The sequence below is a fragment of the Tachyglossus aculeatus genome, chromosome 24, assembly GCF_015852505.1.
Source record: "Tachyglossus aculeatus isolate mTacAcu1 chromosome 24, mTacAcu1.pri, whole genome shotgun sequence".
NCBI lineage: Eukaryota > Metazoa > Chordata > Mammalia > Monotremata > Tachyglossidae > Tachyglossus > Tachyglossus aculeatus.
This window is the reverse complement of record NC_052089.1, coordinates 28,675,727-28,699,155: the sequence shown is the minus strand read 5'-3', so window position 1 is coordinate 28,699,155 and position 23,429 is coordinate 28,675,727. Positions and strand designations below refer to the sequence as shown.

Below are 23,429 nucleotides of genomic sequence, written 5' to 3'. Positions count from 1 at the left end.
TGCGGACCACAGCTCGGCAACTCAGTCACCTCTCGGAGCTCACGGAGCCGCCCCACCTTCCCTCTCGGAGGCCCGCCGGGCCGCCCCCGTTCCCCCCACTAGGCCCGTCGGGGCGGAACGCACGTCGGGATGAACGGGCGTCCGTCGTGGGGGGGGGGGGTCCCCTGAGGTGCGCGACGAAGGGGGGCCGCCGAGGAGAGAGCGGACCGTTCCTTCGGCGGAAGATGGCTTTGAGATTTCGGGACCGGGCCCGAGCCGGGGAGGAGGCGGGAGCCGCGGGGCTACTCGTCCGTGGTGCACTTGTCCGTCATCTGTTGGCAGAAGTCCGTGATGCCCCCGCCCCGGCAGCAGCGTTCCGGCTCTCCGGCGGCGGCGGGGGCGGCGGCGGCGGCGGGCGGGGGCTCGCCTCTGTCGGAGATGAAGAAGGAGAGGGGACAGTCGGAGGCGGAATACTTGGCCAGGATCTGGATCTGCTCGCGGCTGAGGGCGGCCTCCTTGCACACCTGCTGGCACAGCCCCGTCAGGTTCTGCTTGGTCTCGCCCAGGGTGGACAGGATGTGATCGCGTTCCTTCAGCAAGCTCTCCTTCTCGCTTTGCTGGGGAAGCAGACAACCGGCCGTTGGCCTCGGCCCCTAAACGGCAACCGAGGCCTGCGGTCGGGGGGTGCGCCTCCTCCGGGGCCCCCGCGTGCCAGGGCACCCTCCCTCTTCCCAGCAGTAATTATAATAATAATAATATTTGTTAAGCGCTTCCTACGTGTCAAACACTGTTCTCAGCACTGGGGTACATACAGGGTATCCAGGAAGCCTTTCCAGACTGAGCCCCTTCCTTCCTCTCCCCCTCGTCCCCCTCTCCATCCCATCTTACCTCCTTCCCTTCCCCACAGTACCTGTATATATGTTTGTACATATTTTTTACTCTATTTATTTTATTTGTACATATCTATTCTATTTATTTTATTTTGTTACTATGTTTAGTTTTGTTCTCTGTCTCCCCCTTTTAGACTGTGAGCCCACTGTTGGGTAGGGACTGTCTCTATATGTTGCCAATTTGTACTTCCCAAGCACTTAGTACAGTGCTCTGCACATAGTAAGCACTCAATAAATACGATTGATGATGATGATACAGGGTAATCAGGTTGTCCCACATGGGAGTCACAGTTTTAAAACCCTCCCTCTTCCCAGCAGTAGTAATAATAATAATAACGGTATCTGTTAAGCGCTTCCTACGTGTCAAACACTGTTCTCAGCGCTGGGGTAGATACAGTGTAATCAGGTTGTCCCAAATGAGAGTCACAGTCTTAAAACCCTCCCTCTTCCCAGCAGTAGTAATAATAATAATGGTATCTGTTAAGCGCTTACTACGTGTCAAACACTGTTCTCAGCGCTGGGGTACATACAGGGTAATCAGGTTGTCCCACATGGGAGTCACAGTTTTAAAACCCTCCCTCTTCCCAGCAGTAGTAATAATAATAATGGTATCAAGCGCTTCCTACGTGTCAAACACTGTTCTCAGTGCTGGGGTACATACAGGGTAATCAGGTTGTCCCACGTGGGAGTCACAGTTTTAAAACCCTCCCTCTTCCCAGCAGTAGTAATAATAATAATGGTATTTGTTAAGCGTTTACTACGTGTCAAACACTGTTCTCAGCGCTGGGGTAGATACAGTGTAATCAGGTTGTCCCAAATGAGAGTCACAGTCTTAAAACCCTCCCTCTTCCCAGCAGTAGTAATAATAATAATGGTATCTGTTATGCGCTTACTACGTGTCAAACACTGTTCTCAGCGCTGGGGTACATACAGGGTAATCAGGTTGTCCCAAATGGGAGTCACAGTTTTAAAACCCTCCCTCTTCCCAGCAGTAGTAATAATAATAATAATGGTATCTGTTAAGCGCTTACTACGTGTCAAACACTGTTCTCAGCGCTGGGGTACATACAGGGTAATCAGGTTGTCCCACATGGGAGTCACAGTTTTAAAACCCTCCCTCTTCCCAGCAGTAGTAATAATAATAATGGGATCTGTTAAGCGCTTACTACGTGTCAAACACTGTTCTCGGCACTGGGGTAGATACAGGGTAATCAGGTTGTCCCACGTGGGAGTCACAGTTTTAATCCCCATTTTACAGATGAGGTACTCGAGGCACAGAGAAGTTAAGTGACTTGCCCAAGGTCACGCAGCCGATCAGTGGCGGAGCCGGGCTTAGAACTCACGACCTCAGACTGCCAAGCCCGCGCATGCCAGGGCACCCTCCCTCTTCCCAGCAATAATAATAATAATAATAATAATAATGGTATTTGTTAAGCGCTTACTATGTGTCAAACACTGTTCTAAGCGCTGGGGTAGATACAGGGTAATCAGGTTGTCCCACATGTGAGTCACAATTTTAATCCCCATTTTGCAGATGAGGTACCTGAGGCACAGAGAAGTTAATCAATCAATCAATCGTATTTATTGAGCACTTACTGTGTGCAGAGCACTGTACTAAGCGCTTGGGAAGTACAGGTTGGCAACACATAGAGACGGTCCCTACCCAACAGTGGGCTCACAGTCTGGAAGACTAAGTTAAGTGACAAGTTAAGTTAGTTAAATTAGTTAAGTTAGAAGTTAAGTGACTTGCCCAAGGTCACGCAGCCGATCAGTGGTGGAGCCGGGATTAGAACTCACGACCTCAGACTGCCAAGCCCGCGCGTGCCAGGGCACCCTCCCTCTTCCCAGCAGTAATAATAATAATAATAATAATAATAATAATAATAATAATGGTATTTGTTAAGCTCTTACTACGTGTCAAACACTGTTCTAAGTGCTGGGGTAGATACAGGGTAATCAGGTTGTCCCACGTGGGGCTCACAGTTTTAATCCCCATTTTACAGATGAGGTACCCGAGGCACAGAGAAGTTAAGTGACTTGCCCAAGGTCACATAGCCGATAATAATAATAATGGTATTTGTTACGCGCTTACTATGTGTCAAGCACTGTTCTAAGCGCTGGAAGGGATACAAGGTGATCAGATTGTCCCACGTGGGGCTCACAGTCTTCATCCCCATTTTCCAGATGAGGGAACTGAGGCCAAGAGAAATGATTTGCCCAAAGTCACCCAGCTGACAATTGGCGGGGCCGGGATTTGAACCCACGACCTCTGACTCCCAAGCCCGGGCTCTTTCCATTGAGCCACGCTGCTGTACTCACCGCTGGGGTAGATACAGGCTAATGATAATAATGATGGCATTTATTAAGCGCTTACTATGTGCAAAGTACTGTTCTAAGCGCTGGGGAGGTTACCGGTTGATCAGGTTGCCCCTCGTGGGGCTCACAGTCTTCATCCCCATTTTCCAGATGAGGTAGCTGAGGCCCAGAGAATAATAATAATAATAATAAAGGCACTTGTTAAGCGCTTACTATGTGCAAAGCACTGTTCTAAGCGCTGATTCTAAGCGCTGAAGTGAAGTGGCTTGCCCCAAGTCACCCAGCTGACAATTGGTGGAGCCGGGATTTGAACCCAGGACCTCTGACTCCCAAGCCCGGGCTCTTTCCACTGAGCCACGCTGCTGTACTCAGCGCTGGGGTAGATCCCGACTAAGCCCCCTCCTTCCTCTCCCCTTCCCCCCCGCCTTACCTCCTTCCCCTCCCCACAGCACCTGTATAGACGGATATATGTTTGTACGGATTTATTACTCTATTTATTTTATTTGTACATATTTATTCTATTTTATATTGTTAATATGTTTGGTTTTGTTCTCTGTCTCCCCCTTCTAGACTGTGAGCCCGCTGTTGGGTAGGGACCGTCTCTAGATGTTGCCGACTTGGACTTCCCAAGCGCTTAGTCCAGTGCTCTGCACACAGGAAGCGCTCAATAAATACGACTGAACGAATGGATTTACTGTTCTATTTATTTTATTTTGTTAATATGCTTTGTTGTCTGTCTCCCCCCTTTTAGACGGTGAGCCCGCTGTTGGGTAGGGACCGTCTCTCTATGTTGCCGACTTGGACTTCCCAAGCGCTTAGTACAGTGCTCTGCACACAGGAAGCGCTCAATAAATACGATTGAACGAATGACCGAAATCCAGCCTAACCGGGCCGAACACCGTCCCAGGCCCACGATCTTAATCCCCGCTTTTATGGATAAGGTGACTGAGGCCTTCTAGACTGTGAGCCCGCTGTTGGGTAGGGACCGTCTCTATATAATAATGGCATTTATTAAGCGCTTACTATGTGCAAAGCACTGTTCTAAGCGCTGTTAATAATAATGGCATTTATTAAGTGCTTACTATGTGCAAAGCACTGTTCTAAGCGCTGGGGGATACAAGGAGATCAGGTTGTCCACGTGGGGCTCACAGTCTTAATCCCCATTTTACAGATGAGATAACTGAGGCACAGAGAAGTCAAGTCACTTGCCCAAAGTCACACAGCTGAGAATTGGCGGGGCCTGGATTTGAACCCATGACCTCTGACTCCAAAGCCCGGGCTCCTTCCACTGAGCCACGCTGCTTCTCTATGTTGCCAACTTGTACTTCCCAAGCGCTTAGTACAGTGCTCTGCACACAGGAAGCGCTCAATAAATACGACTGAACGAATGACCGAAATCCAGGCTAACCGGGTCGAACACCATCCCTGGCCCACACTCTTAATCCCCGCTTTTACGGATGAGGCAACTGAGGCCTTTTAGACTGTGAGCCCGCTGTTGGGTAGGGACCGACTCTATATGTTGCCAACTTGGACTTCCCAAGCGCTTAGTCCAGTGCTCTGCACACAGGAAGCGCTCAATAAATACGACTGAACGAATGACCGAAATCCAGGCTAACCGGGTCGAACACCGTCCCTGGCCCACACTCTTAATCCCTGCTTTTACGGATGAGGCGACTGAGGCCTTCTAGACTGTGAGCCCACTGTTGGGTAGGGACCGTCTCTATATGTTGCCAACTTGTACTTCCCAAGCGCTTAGTACAGTGCTCTGCACACAAGCAGCGCTCAATAAATACGACTGAACGAATGACTGAAATCCAGGCTAACCGGGTCGAACACCATCCCTGGCCCCCACTCTGAATCCCCGCTTTTACGGATGAGGCGACTGAGGCCTTCTAGACTGTGAGCCCACTGTTGGGTAGGGACCGTCTCTCTATGTTACCAACTTGGACTTCCCAAGCGCTTAGTACAGTGCTCTGCACACAGGAAGCGCTCAATAAATACGATTGAACGAATGAACAAAATCCAGGCTAACCAAGTCCAACACCGTCCCAGGCCCACACTCTCAATCCCCGCTTTTACGGATGAGGCGACTGAGGCCTTCTAGACTGTGAGCCCACTGTTGGGTAGGGACCGTCTCTCTATGTTACCAACTTGGACTTCCCAAGCATTTAGTACAGTGCTCTGCACACAGGAAGCGCTCAATAAATGCGATTGAATGAATGACCGAAATCCAGGCTAACCGGGCCGAACACCGTCCCAGGCCCACGATCTTAATCCCCGATTTTACGGATGAGGTGACTGAGGCCTTCTAGACTGCGAGCCCACTGTTGGGTAGGGACCGTCTCTATATGTTGCCAACTTGGACTTCCCAAGTGCTTAGTACAGTGCTCTGCACACAAGAAGCGCTCAATAAATACGATTGAACGAATGACCGAAATCCAGGCAAACCGGGCCGAACACCGTCCCAGGCCCACGATCTTAATCCCCGATTTTACGGATGATGAGGTGACTGATCTAGACTGTGAGCCCACTGTTGGGTAGGGACTGTCTCTATATGTTGCCAACTTGGACTTCCCAAGCGCTTAGTACAGTGCTCTGCACACAGGAAGCGCTCAATAAATACGGTTGATTGACTGAGGCACAGAGAAGTCAAGTGGCCTGCCCCAGTTCGCACAGCAGACAAGGGGCAGGGCCGGGATGAGAACGCAAATTCGTCCGACAGCCGTCGATCCACCAGGCCACGCTGCTTTTCAGTCCTATGTACTGAGCGGCGAGCTTGGAAGTTTCATTCATTCATCCAATCGTATTTATTGAGCGCTTACTGTGTGCGGAGCACTGGACTAAGCGCTTGGGAAGTCAAGTTGGCAACATAGAGAGACAGTCCCTACCCAACAGCGGGCTTACGGTCTAGACGAACACTGCTCATGAAACACAGCCTGATTCCACTCCCTTCTGAACGTGGAATCAAGCGGAAGTGGGAAGTGGGAGCACCTCGGGAATTTCTCCGGAAATTCAGGCAACCATGGAGACGTACAACCTTTTGGGTTAAATTCCCAGGCCTGTAGCAAGCGACAAGAGCGAAGGTGATGATATACGGGATGTAAATGAAGAAGCGGAAGTAAAATACGCGTCTGACAAATCTGTCCCACTTCTGCCTGTTCAGGGGCTCATTCATTCATTCAATCGTATTTATTGAGCGCTTACTGGGTGCGGAGCACTGTACTAAGCGCTTGGGAAGTCCGAGTCGGCAACATATAGAGACGGTCCCCACCCAACAGCGGGCTCGCAGTCGAGAAGGGGGTTCAACCAAGAGCACGTCATGGGTTTCACTGCTAGAGCTTAATTCCAGCCAAAACGGGGCTCCCGGGAGAGAGGAGAGGCTTCTCCCTGCACTAGGTGATAGTCCTGGGAGTCGCGGGAGCCGGGTTCGAATCCCAGCTCAGCCCCTTCTTCGCTACGAGGCCTCGGGCACATCATTTCTCCCGGCCTGGAGGGCTGTGGTTGGAAAAGCAGATTGGGGCATTGAAAACGGCCCCGCCGGAAGGCCCTGTCGGCGGGGGAACCATTCGTTCATTCAATTCAATCGTATTTATTGAGCGCTTACTGTGTGCGGAGCACTGGACTAAGCGCTTGGGAAGTCCAAGTCGGCAACATATAGAGACGGTCCCTACCCAACAGCGGGCTCACACTCTAGAACAGTGCTTTGCATATAGTAAGCGCTTAATAAATGCAATTATTATCATCATCTCTGGGCCTCAGTTCCCTCATCTGTAAAATGGGGATGAAGCTTGTGAGCCCCCCATGGGACAACCTGCTCCCCAGTGCTTAGAACAGTGCTTTGCACATAGCAAGCGCTTGATAAATGCAATTATTATTATTATCTCTGGGCCTCAGTTCCCTCATCCATAAAATGGGGATGAAGATGGTGAGCCCCCCGTGGGACAACCTGCTCCCCAGCGCTTAGAACAGTGCTTTGCACATAGCAAGCGCTTGATAAATGCAATTATTATTATCTTCTCTGGGCCTCAGTTCCCTCATCTGTAAAATGGGGATGAAGACGGTGAGCCCGCCATGGGACAACCTGCTAGCCAGCACTTAGAACAGTGTTTTGCACATAGTAAGCGCTTGATAAATGCAATTATTGTTACTATCTCTGGGCCTCAGTTCCCTCATCCGTAAAATGGGGACGAAAACAGTGAGCCCCCCGTGGGACAACCTGCTCCCCAGCGCTTAGAACAGTGCTTTGCACATAGTAAGTGCTTAATAAATGCAATTATTATTATTATTAAGGCCGCTGAAGGGCCTTCATTCATGCATTTATTCAATCGTATTTATTAAACGCTGTGTGCAGAGCACTGTACTAATAATACTAATAATAACGATGGTATTTGTTAAGCGCTTACCATGCGCAAAGCACTGTTCTAAGCGCTGGGAAGGTTACAAGGTGATCAGGTTGTCCCACAGTTTTAATCCCATTTGACAGATGAGGTAACTGAGGCCCAGAGAAGTGAAGTGACCTGCCCAAAGTCACACAGCTGACAGTTGGCGGAGCCGGGATTTAGGGGAAAGAGCCCGGGCTTTGGAGTCAGAGGTTATGGGTTCAAATCCCGGCTCCGTCAATTGTCAGTTGGGTGACTTTGGGCAAGTCACTTCACTTCTCTGGGCCTCAGCTCCCTCATCTGTCAAATGGGGATGAAGACTGTGAGCCCCTCGTGGGACAACCTCATCACCTTGTAACCTCATCAGCGCTTAGAGCGGTGCTTTGCACATAGTAAGCGCTTAATAAATGCCATCATTATTATCATTATTATTATTGGGACACAGACTGTGGGATGGGGACTGTGTCCAACCCCATCATCTTTTTTCTGCCCCCGGGCTTAGTACAGCGACTGGCACCGAGTAAGTCCTTTAACAAATACCATTATAAAAATGAAATGAAATAAAATTAGCGAGGGGTGTCGGCCTGGCGTGATCCAAGTGCCGCTTGCTGGCCCCCCGAAAGGGCATGTTGCCAACTTGTACTTCCCAAGCGCTTAGTACAGTGCTCTGCACATAGTAAGCGCTCAAGCAGCATGGCTCTAGGGAAGCAGTGTGGCTCAGTGGAAAAGAGCCCGGGCTCTGGAGTCAGAGGTCATGGGTTCGAATCCCGGCTCCGCCAATTGTCAGCTGTGTGACTTTGGGCAAGTCACGTCACTTCTCTGGGCCTCAGTTACCTCATCTGGAAAATGGGGACCAAGACTGTGAGCCCCACGTGGGACAACCTGATCACCTTGTAACCTCCCCAGCGCTTACAACAGTGCTTTGCACATACTAAGCGCTCAACAAATGCCATTATTATTATTATTATTATTACCCTAAAGGGAATGAGCGATGGCAGCGTCATCAGCCAAGATGACCACTGAAGGGCCTTCATTCATTCATTCAATTGTATTTATTGAACGTTAACTGTGTGCAGGGCACTGTACTAATAATAACAACGATGGTATTTGTTAAGCGCTTACTCTGTGCAAAGCACTGTTCTAAGCGCTGGGAAAGTTACAAGGTGATCAGGTTGTCCCACGGGGGGCTCACAGTTTTAATCCCATTTGACAGATGAGGTCAATGAGGCCCAGAGCAGTGAAGTGACTTGCCCAAAGTCACCCAGCTGACAGTTGGCGGAGCCGGGATTTAGGGGAAAGAGCCCGGGCTTTGGAGTCAGAGGCTATGGGTTCAAATCCCGGCTCCGCCAATTGTCAGCTGGGTGACTTTGGGCGAGTCACTTCACTGGGCCTCAGTGACCTCATCTGTCAAATGGGGATGAAGACTGTGAGCCCCCCGTGGGACCACCTGATCACCTTGTAACCTCCCCAGCGCTTAGAACAGTGATTTGCACATAGTAAGTGCTTAATAAATGCCATTATTATTATTATTAATAATAATAAATACGATTGAATGAATTCAGCTCGTACTTTGCACATAGTAAGCGCTTAATAAATGTCATTATTATTATTACTAATAATAAATACGATAGAATGAATTCAGCTCGTATTTTGCACATAGTAAGCGCTTAATGCCATTGTTATTATTAATAACAATAAATACGATTGAAAATGCCATTATTATTATTAATAATAAATATGATTGAATGAATTCAGCTCGTACTTTGCACACAGTAAGCGCTTAATAAATGCCATTATTATTAATAATAATAAATACGACTGAATGAATTCAGCTCGTACTTTGCACATAGTAAGTGCTTAATAAATGCCATTATTATTATTATTAATAAATACAATTGAATGAATTCAGCTCGTACTTTGCGCATAGTAAGCACTTAATAAATGCCACTATTATTATTAATAATAAATACGACAATGAATTCAGCTCGTACTTTGCACATAGTAAGTGCTTAATAAATGCCACTATTATTATTAATAATAAATACGACAATGAATTCAGCTCGTACTTTGCACATAGTTAGCGCTTAATAAATGCCATTATTATTACTAATAATAAATACGACAATGAATTCAGCTAGTACTTTGCCCCCTGTGGGACCACCTGATCACCCCGTAACCTCCCCAGTGCTTACAACAGTGCTTTGCACATAGTAAGCGCTTAATAAATGCCATTATTATTATTAATAATAAACACGACTGAATGAATTCAGCTCGTACTTTGCACACAGTAAGTGCTTAATAAAAGCCATCATTATTATTATTATTAATAATAAATACGATTGAATGAATTCAGCTCATACTTTGCACATAGTAAGCGCTTAATAAATGCCATTATTATTATTAATAATAATAAATACGATTGAAAATGCCATTATTATTATTAATAATACGATTGAATGAATTCAGCTCGTACTTTGCACATAGTAAGTGCTTAATGCCATTATCATTATTAATAATAAACACGACAATGAATTCAGCTCGTACTTTGCACACAGTAAGTGCTTAATAAATGCCATCATTATTATTATTATTAATAATAAATACGATTGAATGAATTCAGCTCATACTTTGCACATAGTAAGCGCTTAATAAATGCCATTATTATTATTAATAATAATAAATACGATTGAAAATGCCATTATTATTATTAATAATACGATTGAATGAATTCAGCTCGTACTTTGCACATAGTAAGTGCTTAATGCCATTATCATTATTAATAATAAACACGACAATGAATTCAGCTCGTACTTTGCACATAGTAAGTGCTTAATAAATGCCATTATTATTATTAATAATAAAAACGACAATGAATTCAGCTTGTACTTTGCACATAGTAAGTGCTTAATAAATGCGATTATTATTATTAATAATAAAAACGACAATGAATTCAGCTTGTACTTTGCACATAGTAAGCGCTTAAATGCCATAATTATTATTATTAATAATAATAAATACGATTGAATGAATTCAGCTCATACTTTGCACACAGTAAGCGCTTAATAAAAGCCACTATTATTATTAATAATAAATACGATTGAATGAATTCAGCTCGTACTTTGCACATAGTAAGCGCTTAATAAATGCCATTATTATTATTATTATTAATAATAAATACGACAATGAATTCAGCTCGTACTTTGCACATAGTAAGCGCTTAGTAAATGCCACTATTATTATTAATAAATACGATTGAATGAATTCAGCTCGTACTTTGCACATAGTAAGTGCTTAATAAATGCCACCATTATTATTAATAATAATAATAACATACCATATCATATATAATAATAATATATTGTTAATAATTATTATTAATTATATTAATAATAATGATAATAATGATAATAATAATAATAATAATAATAATAAATACGACTGAATGAACGGAAGGACTTGGGCTGGCCCGCGCCACCGCCGCCGTACCAGCTTCTCGATCTCCGACTCGAGATTCTGGATGCAGTCCAGCTTCCTCTTGCGGCAGCGCTGGGCGGCGATCCGGTTTTTGCTCCGCCGCCGGATGTCGTGGATGCAGTCCAGCTGTTCCGGCGTCAACCTGTGCATCTTCAGCAGGGACTGGAAATCGTTGCGGGAAAGGGAGATGATCCTCTGGGCGTTGAACGGCAGCTTCACCTGCAACGGGATGGGGGGCCGGTGGGCACGACGCGGAAAGGCTCGCGCTCCCCACCGAGGCCCGACGCTCCGGCGGTCCATCGTCATCATCATCTCCGGCGGTCCATCGTCATCACTTTCGACCGTGAGCCCACTGTCGGGTAGGGACCGTCCCTATATGTTGCCAATGTGTACTTCCCAAGCGCTTAGTCCAGTGCTCTGCACACAGTAAGCGCTCAATAAATACGACTGATTGATTGACCCATCATCAATCGTATTTATTGAGCGCTTACTGTGTGCAGATCATCATCTCCTCCGGCGGTCCATCGTCATCATTTTCGACCGTGAGCCCACTGTTGGGTAGGGACCGTCCCTATATGTTGCCAATTTGTACTTCCCAAGCGCTTAGTCCAGTGCTCTGCACACAGGAAGCGCTCAATAAATACGATTGATTGATTGACCCATCATCAATCGTATTTATTGAGTGCTTACTGTCCCACTGTTGGGTAGGGACCGTCTCTCTATGTTGCCAGTTTGGACTTCCCAAGCGCTTAGTCCAGTGCTCTGCACACAGGAAGCGCTCAATAAATACGATTGATTGATGGACCCATCATCAATCGTATTTATTGAGCGCTTACTGTCCCACTGTTGGGTAGGGACCGTCTCTCTATGTTGCCAGTTTGGACTTCCCAAGCGCTTAGTCCAGTGCTCTGCACACAGGAAGCGCTCAATAAATACGATTGATTGATTGACCCATCATCAATCGTATTTATTGAGCGCTTACTGTCCCACTGTTGGGTAGGGACCGTCTCTCTATGTTGCCAGTTTGGACTTCCCAAGCGCTTAGTCCAGTGCTCTGCACACAGGAAGCGCTCAATAAATACGATTGATTGATTGACCCATCATCAATCGTATTTATTGAGCGCTTACTGTCCCACTGTTGGGTAGGGACCGTCTCTCTATGTTGCCAGTTTGGACTTCCCAAGCGCTTAGTCCAGTGCTCTGCACACAGGAAGCGCTCAATAAATACGATTGATTGATTGACCCATCATCAATCGTATTTATTGAGCGCTTACTGTCCCACTGTTGGGTAGGGACCGTCTCTCTATGTTGCCAATATGTACTTCCCAAGCGCTTAGTCCAGTGCTCTGCACACAGTAAGCGCTCAATAAATACGATTGATTGATCATCAATCGTATTTATTGAGCGCTTACTGTGTGCAGAGCACTGGACTAAGCGCTTGGTCCCGGACGGCGGCCGGAGAGGCCGAACATCCTCCGGAGCGGCGTGGCTCAGGGGAAAGAGCCCGGGCTTTGGAGTCAGGGGTCTTGGGTTCAAATCTCGGCTCCGCCCAGTGTCGGCTGGGTGACTCTGGGCAAGTCGCTTCATTCAATCAATCAATCAATCATATTTATTGAGCGCTTTGGAGTCAGAGGTCTTGGGTTCAAATCTCGGCTCCGCCCAGTGTCGGCTGGGTGACCGTGGGCAAGTCGCTTCATTCAATCAATCAATCATATTTATTGAGCGCTTTGGAGTCAGAGGTCTTGGGTTCAAATCTCAGCTCCGCCCAGTGTCGGCTGGGTGACGCTGGGCAAGTCGCTTCATTCAATCAATCAATCATATTTATTGAGCGCTTTGGAGTCAGAGGTCTTGGGTTCAAATCTCGGCTCCGCCCAGTGTCGGCTGGGTGACTCTGGGCAAGTCACTTCATTCAATCAATCAATCAATCAATCATATTCATTGAGCGCTTTGGAGTCAGAGGTCTTGGGTTCAAATCTCGGCTCCGCCCAGTGTCGGCTGGGTGACTCTGGGCAAGTCGCTTCATTCAATCAATCAATCAATCATATTTATTGAGCGCTTACTGTGTGCAGAGCACTGTACTAAGCACTTGGGAAGTACAAATTGGCAACATCGAGAGACAGTCCCTACCCAACAGTGGGCTCACAGTCTAAAAGCCTCAATCGGATAATCGTATCAATTAATAAATATGATTGATTGATTGACTGATTGAGCGCTTACTGTGTGCAGAGCACTGGACTAAGCGCTTGGGAACGTGGCTCAGTGGAAAGAGCCCGGGCTTTGGAGTCAGAGGTCACGGGTTCAAATCCCGGCTCCGCCACTTGTCAGCTGGGTGACTTTGGGCACTGTGTCACTTCTCTGGGCCTCAGTTCCCTCATCTGGAAAATGGGGATGGAGACTGTGAGCCCCACGTGGGACAACCTGATCACCTTGTAAATTCCCCAGCGCTTAGAACAGTGCTCTGCACATAGTAAGCGCTTAATAAATGCCATTAAAAAAAAAAAAGTTGGCAACAGATAGAGACGGTCCCTGCCCAACGGCGGGCGACTCGCTCTCCTGAGCTCCGCAATACGGCACCCTCTTTTTGGGGTTAAATGTCATTTTTCAAGTACCTGATGATGACGACGATGGTATTTGCTAAGCGCTTACTATGTGCCAGGCACTGCGCTAAGCGCTGGGGTAGATGCAGGCTCATCGGGTTGGACCCAGTCCGTCCCGCACGGGGCTCCCAGGCTTAATCCCCCTTTGACGGATGGGGTAACTGAGGCCCGGAGAAGTGACCTGCTCAAGGTCACACGGCAGAGGAGCGCTTACAACAGAGCTTTGCACATAGTAAGCGCTTAATAAATGCCATCATTATTATTATTATTATGAGCGGCGGAGACGGGATTAGGACCCGGGTCCTCTGACTGCTGCTTCTTTGGCTCCACCAATTATCAGCTGGGTGACTTTGGGCAAGTCGCTTCACTTCTCTGGGCCTCAGTCACCTCACCTGAAAAATGGGGATGAAGACTTAAGAAGCGCTTAGTTCTAGACTGTGAGCCCACTGTTGGGTAGGGACCGTCTCTAGATGTTGCCGACTTGGACTTCCCAAGCGCTTAGTGCAGTGCTCGGCACACAGTAAGCGCTCAATAAATATGACTGATTGATTGATTGATTGAGCCCACTGTTGGGGAGGGACCGTCTCTATATGTTGCCAACTTGGACTTCCCAAGCGCTTAGTGCAGTGCTCTGCACACAGTAAGCGCTCACTAAATGCGATTGAATGAATGAATGAATGCGATTGAAAGTGAAAGAAGAAAGAAAAGCGCTCAATAAATACGATCGAATGAATTGAATGAATACAAGTTAGCAACATATAGAGACGGTCGCTACCCAACGGCGGGCTCACAGTCTGGTGCGAGCCTGGATATTAGCCAGCAATTAGCTTGTATCTGCCCCAGAGCTTAGTAATAATAATAATAATAATAGTAATAATAATAATAGCCTCAGCTGCCCATCTTACCTAGTCGGTGTAGTCTGATGATAATAACAATAATAATAATGAGGGCATTTGTTAAGCGCTTACTATGTGCCAAGCACTGTTCTAAGCGCTGGCGTAGATACAAGGTAATCAGGTTGGCCCACGGGGGGCTCACAGTCTTCATCCCCATTTTCCAGGTGAGGGAACTGAGGCCCGGAGAAGTGAAGCGACTCGCCCCAGGTCACACAGCGGACAAGTGGCGGAGCCGGAATTTGAACCCACGACCTCTGACTCTCAAGCCCGGGCTCTTTCCACTGAGCCCAGTGCTTGGCATATAGTAAGCGCTGAACAATGCCATTATTACTATTATTATTTAGTACTATTTATTTAGTTGCCAACCTGTACTTCCCAAGCGCTTAGTACAGTGCCCTGCATACAGTAAGCGTGTTTGTACGTATTTATTACTCTATTTATTTATTTATTTATTTATTTTACTTGCACATATTCTATTTATTTTATTTTGTTAAAATGTTTTGTTTTGTTGTCTGTCTCTCCCTTCTAGACCGTGAGCCCGCTGCTGGGTAGGGACCGTCTCTATATGTTGCCAACTTGGACTTCCCAAGCGCTTAGTGCAGTGCTCTGCACACAGTAAGCGCTCACTAAATGCGATTGAATGAATGAATGAATGCGATTGAAAGTGAAAGAAGAAAGAAAAACGCTCAATAAATACGATTGAATGAATTGAATGAATACAAGTTAGCAATATATAGAGACGGTCCCTACCCAACGGCGGGCTCACAGTCTGGTGCGCGCCTGGATATTAGCTAGCAATTAGCTTGTATCCGCCCCAGAGCTTAGTAATAATAATAATAATAATAGTAATAATAATAATAGCCTCAGCTGCCCATCTTACCTAGTCAGTGTAATTCTGATGATAATAATAATAATAATAATGAGGGCATTTGTTAAGCGCTTACTATGTGCCAAGCACTGTTCTAAGCGCTGGCGTAGATACAAGATAATTAGGTTGGCCCACGTGGGGCTCACAGTCTTCATCCCCATTTTCCAGATGAGGGAACTGAGGCACGGAGAAGTGAAGCGACTCGCCCCGGGTCACCCAGCGGACAAGTGGCGGAGCCGGGATTTGAACCCACGACCTCCGACTCCCAAGCCCGGGCTCTTTCCACCGAGCCACGCTGCTTCTCGTGTACGTCTTGTACTTCTCAAGCGCTCTGTACAGTGCTCTGCACACAGTGAGCGCTCAATAAATACGATTGAATGAATGAATGGGAGCAGTCCGACCAGTCGCCCGCCTCTCTGTCCACTCCCCTCTCCCTCCGTCCCTTTCCCGGCCCTCGTGGCCAAAGTCCCGGTCGCTTCCGAGATGCCTCCGGCCACCCGGAGCCCTGGGGAGGCCAGACGGATGGGAAAACCGAGGCCCCGGAGTGGGGGACGCTCCCTCGCCACCCTGCTCCCTTCCTTCTTCCTTCAATTGCATTTATTGAGCGCTTACGGTGTGCAGAGCACTGTACTAAGCGCTTGGGAAGTACAAGTTGGCGAGTCGCCTTCTCACCACCTCCTGGCCTGCGCCGGCCGGCCCCCGCCCCGCGTGAAGGATCGCCCGGATACCAATCCCGCTCCCGGTGTCTCCATCCCACCACCCAGAGACCCCAAAAAAGAGGTTCGCCCCCGGTGAGGCTCTCTCGGGCTGAAAAGAAATCACCCGGAGAACCACGCAAGTCGAAGGAAGGGGAGGAAAACCTCCGTCAGAACGAGGGAGCCTGGAAATCGCACCGCCCCTTCCCATCCGGACCACGGGAAACCGCGGTGGAAACTCGCGGTCGCCCGGGGAACCGGCCGCATTCCCGACGATCGAATCCCGGGAGCAGGGCAGGAGGAAATGAGTCCCTGCCCGGGAAAAACTCAACCCAGGGTGGCCCAATCCTAGGAACGGACTTGGGGTCCACGGAGAGAGGGGGCACGGGGGAGCCGGCCCGCCCGCGTGTTTTTCCGTGCGGGCGCGTGGTCCGAGTCCTTACCTCGCACTCCTGCTCCCGCGCCGAGCAGGATTCGCTGTCCCCCTCGGTGTCCGTTTCCGACTCGTCCCCCAGGCCGATCTCGCAGGCGTACTGGCAGGCCACGGCCGTGGCCGCCCCCTCCTCCGCCTCCGCCCGCCGGGCCCCTTCGGCCGCAGCGCCGTCGTCGTCGCCGCCGCCGCCGTCCGAGCAGCCGTCGGCGCCCAGGTGGCTCATGAAGGGGCAGCTGACGGCGCTGAGGGTGGCGAAGGTGCGGGGGCCGGGCTCGGGGCTCTCGCTGATGCAGATGCCCAGCCACGGGCACTCGGACCTCCTCTGGGCCGGGGCGGGCGGCTGGTCGGCGCCGTCCCCGGCCGCCGGCGACAGGCGGACGGGGCGGGCGGCGGCGTCCGGCCCGCAGACGTCCGACCAGAAGCCCTTGGCCAGGTGCTCGGCCACCTCCCGCTCCACGCTGCTGCGCCCGCCGGCCTCCCCGGGCCCCTCGGCGGCCCGCTCCGGCCCGGGGTCCGCGCCGCCCGCCCCGGCGAAGGCCAGGTCCCCGTAGTGGTCGTAGACGGGCATCAGGGAGAGGGAGTAGAGGCCGTGGGGGTCCAGGGCGGCGGGCGGGGGGAACGGCGACCCCGACGGGAGCTCCTCCGGCGGGCACCGCGGCGTGCCGACCTCCGTCTCGGCCGCCTCCCCGGCTCCCGGGGCCGGCGGGGTCCCTTGGCATTTCGCCGGCGGCGGCGGCGGGACGTCGGCGGGGCCCGGGGTCTCGGGCCCCGGGGCGGGCCGAGGAGGAGTGGTTCCGCCGGCCGGGGCCCGATCCTCCCCGGCGGCCGGGTCCGCCGGCCGCGCCCGGTCAGTCCCGAACGCTTTCTGGAACTTCCTGTACTTGGGGCAGAGAGACGGCGGGCCCGGGGCCCCGTCGTCCTCCTCGCCCCCGGCCGAATCCCGGACCGAGCCCTCCGCCTCGGCCGCCCGCTCCGGCTCCTTCTCCGGGAAGTCCTCCCCGCCGCCGTCGTCGGACTCGGCGGCCGGGTCCGGGCCGGCCCGGCGCGGGCAGCGAGGCGACGGGCACTCGGGCCGGGGGCATTCCGGGGGGTCGGCGGGCGAGTCCAGGAACTTTAGCCTGAGGAACTGAAAGCAGGATTCCTCGATGTTGTGCACTCCCAAGAAGCGCACGCACCGGCGGACCTCGTCCACGTTGGCTCGGGTCAGAGTGAGTTTGGCCGTGTAGGCGAACTGAAGCAGCGGCTTAAATCCTTTCACCGTCACCTGCGGAGAAGGGGAGAGAGACCGGGTCGGGGACCGCGGGCGACCACGGTGGAAAACGCCCGTCCGGCCCGGGGCCAGCGAGGTTGGAAGTCGGGAAACGACGCGCTCGTGGACGGGCCGCCCCCTTCCCGGAATCGCCAGCGAGGACCCCGGATCGGGAACGCCAGGAAAAGGCCGTCAGCCCCCTCCCGACTATATATGTATATACGTTTGTACATATTTATTACTCTATTTATTTATTTTACTTGTACATATCTATTCATTTTATTTTATTAGTATGTTTGGTTTTGTTCTCTGTCTCCCCCTTTTAGACTGTGAGCCCACTGTTGGGTAGGGACTGTCTCTCTATGTTGCCAACTTGGACTTCCCAAGCGCTTAGTCCAGTGCTCTGCACACAGTAAGCGCTCAATAAATACGACTGATTGATTGATTGACTGATCCGCGCTCTCTGGCACGCTCCGGGCCTCGTGGGATCTAACCCTGTGTGACCCGGGGCAAGTCTCTCAACTCCTCTGGACTTTGGTTCCCTCATCCGTGAAACGGGCATGGATATTTTTGAACCCCACGTGGGACACAAATTGTGATGACGATGGCGTTTGTTAAGCGCTTACTATGTGCAAAGACTGTGGTTAATTAGTTTGCAATCAGTATAGCAATTAGTCTGCTGGCTCAGTGGAAAGAGCCCGGGCTTTGGAGTCAAGAGGTCAAGGGTTCGACTCCCGGCTCCACCAGTTGTCAGCTGGGTGACTTTGGGCAAATCACTTCACTGGGCCTCAGTTCCCTCATCTATAAAATGGGGATTAAGACTGTGAGCCCCCCGTGGGACAACCTGATCACTTTGTAACCTCCCAAGCGCTTAGAACAGTGCTTTGCCCACAGTAAGCTCTTAATAAAATGCCATTATTATTATTACCCCAGTGTTTACTATAATGCCTAGCCCTTAGTAAGTGCTTTAAAAACCACATTAAAAAAAGAGAGAAAATGCCAGTCAGCGTGACCCTGATGATACTACTAATAATGGCATTTATTAAGCGCTTACGATGTGCAAAGCACTGTTTGAAGCGCTGGGGAGGTTACAAGGCGATCAGGTTGTCCCACAGGGGGCTCACAGTCTTCATCCCCATTTTCCAGATGAGGGAACTGAGGCCCAGAGAAGTGAAGTGGCTTGCCCAAAGTCACCCAGCTGACAATTGGCGGAGCCGGGGTTTGAACCCATGACCTCTGATGCCCAAGCCCATGCTCTTTCCACTGAGCCAGAGAAGTGAAGTGACTTGCCCAAAGTTACACAGTGGACAAGTGGCGGAGCCAGGATTAGAACCCATGACCTCAGACTCCAAAGCCCGGGCTCTTTCCACTGAGTCAAGCTGCTTCTCTATATATGTTTGCACAGATTTATTACTCTATTTATTTTACTTGTACATATTAACCATTCTATTTATTTTGTTAATGATGTGCAAAGTGGCTCAGTGACAAGAGCCCGGGCTTTGGAGTCAGAGGTCAGGGGTTCAAATCCCGGCTCGGCCAATAGTCAGCTGGGTGACTTGGGGCAAGTCACTTCACTTCTCTGGGCCTCAGTTCCCTCATCTGGAAAATGGGGATGAAGACTGTGAGCTCCACGTGGGACAACCTGATCACTTTGTATCCCCCCCAGCGCTTAGAACGGTGCTTTGCACATAGTAAGCGCTTAACAAATACCATCATTATTATTATTATTATTATTATTATCTAGCTGTACCTGTATTTATTCTGATGACTTTTTTTGAATGCATTTATTAAGCGCTTACTATGTGCAAAGCTCTGTTCTAAGCGCTGGGAAGGTTACAAGGTGATGAGGTTATAATAATAATAATAACAATAATGGCATTTATTAAGCGCTTACTATGTGCAAAGCACTGTTCTAAGCGCTGGGGAGGTTACAATGATAATAATAATAATGTTGGCATTTGTTAAGCGCTTACTATGTGCAGAGCACTGTTCTAAGCGCTGGGGGGATACAAGGTGATCAGGTTGTCCCAAGGTGGGGCTCACAGTCTTAATTCTCATTTTACAGATGAGGGAACTGAGGCTCAGAGAAGTTAAGTGACTTGCCCAAGGTCACACAGCAGACATGTGGCGGAGCCGGGATTCGAACCCATGACATCTGACTCCAAAGCCCAGGCTCTTTCCACTGAGCCACGCTGCTTCTCCTATAATAATAATAATAATAATAATAATAATAATGGCATTTATTAAGCGCTTACTATGTGCAAAGCACTGTTCTAAGCGCTGGGGAGGTTCCAAGGTGATCAGGTTGTCCCACAGGGGGCTCACAGCCTTAATCCCCATTTTACAGATGAGGGAACTGAGGCACAGAGTGACCCTGATTTGAGGAGGATTCTATCTCACTGTTCAGGCAACCTCCTGATTTCCGAGCCTTCGGGTGGCCCAGTGGTTAATCCTGGGGCTTCTGTGAGTCATCAGGACTGGCGGAGAGTTTTATTTATTTTATTTTGTTAATATGTTTTGTTTTGTCGTCTGTCTCCCCCTTCTAGACTGTGAGCCCGCTGTTGGGTAGGGACCGTCTCTATAATGTTGCCAACTTGTACTTCCCAAGCGCTTAGTCCAGTGCTCTGCACACAGTAAGCGCTCAAGAAATACGACTGAATGAATGAAACAGAGAAGTGAAGTGACTTGCCCAAGTCACACAGCTGACAATTGGCAGAGCCGGAATTTGAACCCATGACTTCTGACTCCAAAGCCCGGGCTCTTTCCCACTGAGCCGCGCTGCTTCTTGACACCCGTCCACACATTTTGTTTTGTCGTCTGCCTCCCCCTTCTAGACCGTGAGCCCGCTGTCGGGTAGGGACCGCCTCTACGTGTTGCCAACTTGAACTCCCCAAGCGCTTAGTACAGTGCTCTGCACACAGTAAGCGCTCAATAAATACGACTGCATGAATGAATATATGTTTGTACAGATTTACACATAGTCCACAGTAAATGAGGGATAAATAGGATTGAATGAATGAATGACCGCCGGAGGAAATCCCAGCTCCCCCGGGCGGGGGGAGGAGGGGAAAGGGAGCGGTCAATCAATCAATCAATCGTATTTATTGAGCGCTTACTGTGTGCAGAGCACTGGACTAAGCGCTTGGGAAGTCCAAGTTGGCCACATATAGAGACGGTCCCTTACCCAACAGTGGGCTCACAGTCTAGCGCTTAGTACAGTGCTCTTTCCACAGTAAGCGCTCAATAAATACGATTGATTGATTGCTTGATAGAAGGGGGAGACAGAGAACAAAACCAAACATATTAACAGAATAAAATAAATAGAATAGATATGTACAAGTAAAATAAATAGAGTAATAAATATGTACAACCATATATACACATATACAGGTGCTGTGGGGAAGGGAAGGAGGTAAGGCGGGGGAGAGGAAGCATTTATTGAGCGCTTACTGTGTGCAGAGCACTGGACTAAGCGCTTGGGAAGTCCAAATTGGCAACATCTAGAGACGGTCCCTACCCAACAGCGGGCTCACAGTCTAGAAGGGGGAGACGGAGAACAAAACCAAACATATTAACAAAATAAAATAAATAGAATAGATATGGACAAGTAAAATAGAGTAATAAATATGTACAAACATATATACATATATACAGGTGCTGTGGGGAAGGGAAGGAGGTAAGGCAGGGGAGAGGAAGCATTTATTGAGCGCTTACTGGGTGCACAGCACTGGACTAAGCGCTTGGGAAGTCCAAGTTGGCAACATATAGAGACGGTCCCTACCCCACAGTGAGCTCACAGTCTAGAAGGGGGAGACGGAGAACAAAACCAAACATACTAACAAAATAAAATAAATAGAATAGATATGTACAAGTAAAATAAATAAATTAATAGAGTAATAAATATGTACAATCAATAGTATTTATTGAGTGCTCACTGTGTGCAGAGCACTGTACTAAGCGCTTGGGAAGTCCAAGTTGGCAACATATAGAGACAGTCCCTACCCAACAGTGGGCTCACAGTCTAGAAGGGGGAGACAGAGAACAAAACCAAACATACTAACAAAATAAAATAAATAAAATAGAAATGTACAAGTAAGAGTAATAAATATGTACAATCAATCAATCAATCGCATTTATTGAGCGCTTACTGTGTGCAGAGCACTGTACTAAGCGCTTGGGAAGTCCAAGTTGGCAACATATAGAGACAGTCCCTACCCAACGGTGGGCTCACAGTCTAAAAGAACATATATACCTATATACAGGTGCTGTGGGGAAGGGAAGGAGGTAGGGCAGGGGAGAGGAAGCATTTATTGAGCGCTTACTGTGTGCAGAGCACTGGACTAAGCGCTTGGGAAGTCCCAGTTGGCAACATATAGAGACAGTCCCTACCCAACAGTGGGCTCACAGTCTAGAAGGGGGAGACGGAGAACAAAACTAAACATATTAACAAAATAAAATAAATAGAATAGATATGTACAAGTAAAATAAATAGAGTAATAAATATGTACAATCAATCAATCAATCAATCGTATTTATTGAGTGCTTACTGTGTGCAGAGCACTGGACTAAGCACTTGGGAAGTCCAAGTTGGCAACATATAGAGACGGTCCCTACCCAACAGTGGGCTTACAGGCTAGAAGGGGGAGACAGACAACAAAACCAAACATATTAACGAAATAAAATCAATAGAATAGATATGTACAAGTAAAATAAATAGAGTAATAAATATGTACAAACATATATACATATATACAGGTGCTGTGGGGAAGGGAAGGAGGTAAGGCAGGGGAGAGGAAGTATTTATTGAGCGCTTACTGGGTGCAGAGCACTGGACTAAGCGCTTGGGAAGTCCAAGTTGGCAACGTATAGAGACGGTCCCTACCCGACGGCGGGCTCACAGAGTAGAAGCAGTCCCGGCGGGTCTCACCTCTTCCGGGAGGGTGATGATGAGGTCGGGCCGCTGCTGGGCCTGGTCCACCACGCGGGCCAGAAAGTAGTCGCTGCACGCGGCGAGCACGGCTCGGTGAGCCCGGAACCGCCGGTCCTCCACCAGCACGGTGACGTCGCACAGGAGGTCCCGCTGCCGCTGGTCGTTGAGGCTGAGGAGCAGGTGGGTGCTGTGCACCGACGACTCGTACGCGAACGCCGCCGCGCTCGCCTTCTCGCTCACGGACATGCTGGACGACACGCGGGGGCGGGAGCCTCAGTGGCGGGCATGCTTCTCGTCTTCCTCAAGCCTGGGGTGGGAGAAGGAGAAGAAGAAAAGGCCGGGAGGCCGTTACCGGGGGAGGGCGAGGCCGCAGCGGACGCCGTGACGTCTTAATGGACGGGAAACCGTGGCCGAAGCGGACGCCGTGACGTCTTAATGGAAGGGAAACCGTGGCCGAAGCGGGCGCCGTGACGTCTTAATGGACGGGGAAACCGTGGCCGAAGCGGACGCCGTGACGTCTTAATGGAGGGGAAACCGCGGCCGAAGCGGACGCCGTGACGTCTTAATGGAGGGGAAACCGCGGCCGAAGCGGACGCCGTGACGTCTTAATGGAGGGGAAACCGCGGCCGAAGCGGATGCCGTGACGTATATATGTATATATGTTTGTATATATTTATTACTTTATTTATTTTACTTGTACATATCTATTCTATTTATTTTATT

At 49.3% G+C, this 23,429-nt stretch overlaps 1 protein-coding gene across 1 annotated transcript; it reads right to left on the bottom strand.

Annotated features, from left to right (window-relative positions):
* Window positions 1-208: 208 nt before the first annotated feature.
* Window positions 209-22,993, bottom strand: BACH1 (BTB domain and CNC homolog 1). The gene is made up of 4 exons (XM_038766177.1): window positions 22,704-22,993; window positions 16,538-17,791; window positions 11,051-11,257; window positions 209-596 (listed from the first exon to the last, which is right to left on the bottom strand). Exons 1-4 carry the CDS (start codon window positions 22,950-22,952, stop codon window positions 282-284), a joined length of 2,025 nt encoding a protein of 674 aa, XP_038622105.1. The 5' UTR covers window positions 22,953-22,993; the 3' UTR covers window positions 209-281.
* Between the last annotated feature and the right edge of the window lie 436 nt (window positions 22,994-23,429).

Coding starts and splice junctions, on each gene's coding strand:
- BACH1 (XM_038766177.1), bottom strand. CDS start 22,952: ATGTCCGTGAGCGAGAAGGCGAGCGCGGCGGCGTTCGCGTACGAGTCG. Junction 17,792..22,703: donor TCATCACCCTCCCGGAAGAG/GTGAGACCCGCC, acceptor CCTTCTCCGCAG/GTGACGGTGAAAGGATTTAA. Junction 11,258..16,537: donor CGCGGGAGCAGGAGTGCGAG/GTAAGGACTCGG, acceptor ATCCCGTTGCAG/GTGAAGCTGCCGTTCAACGC.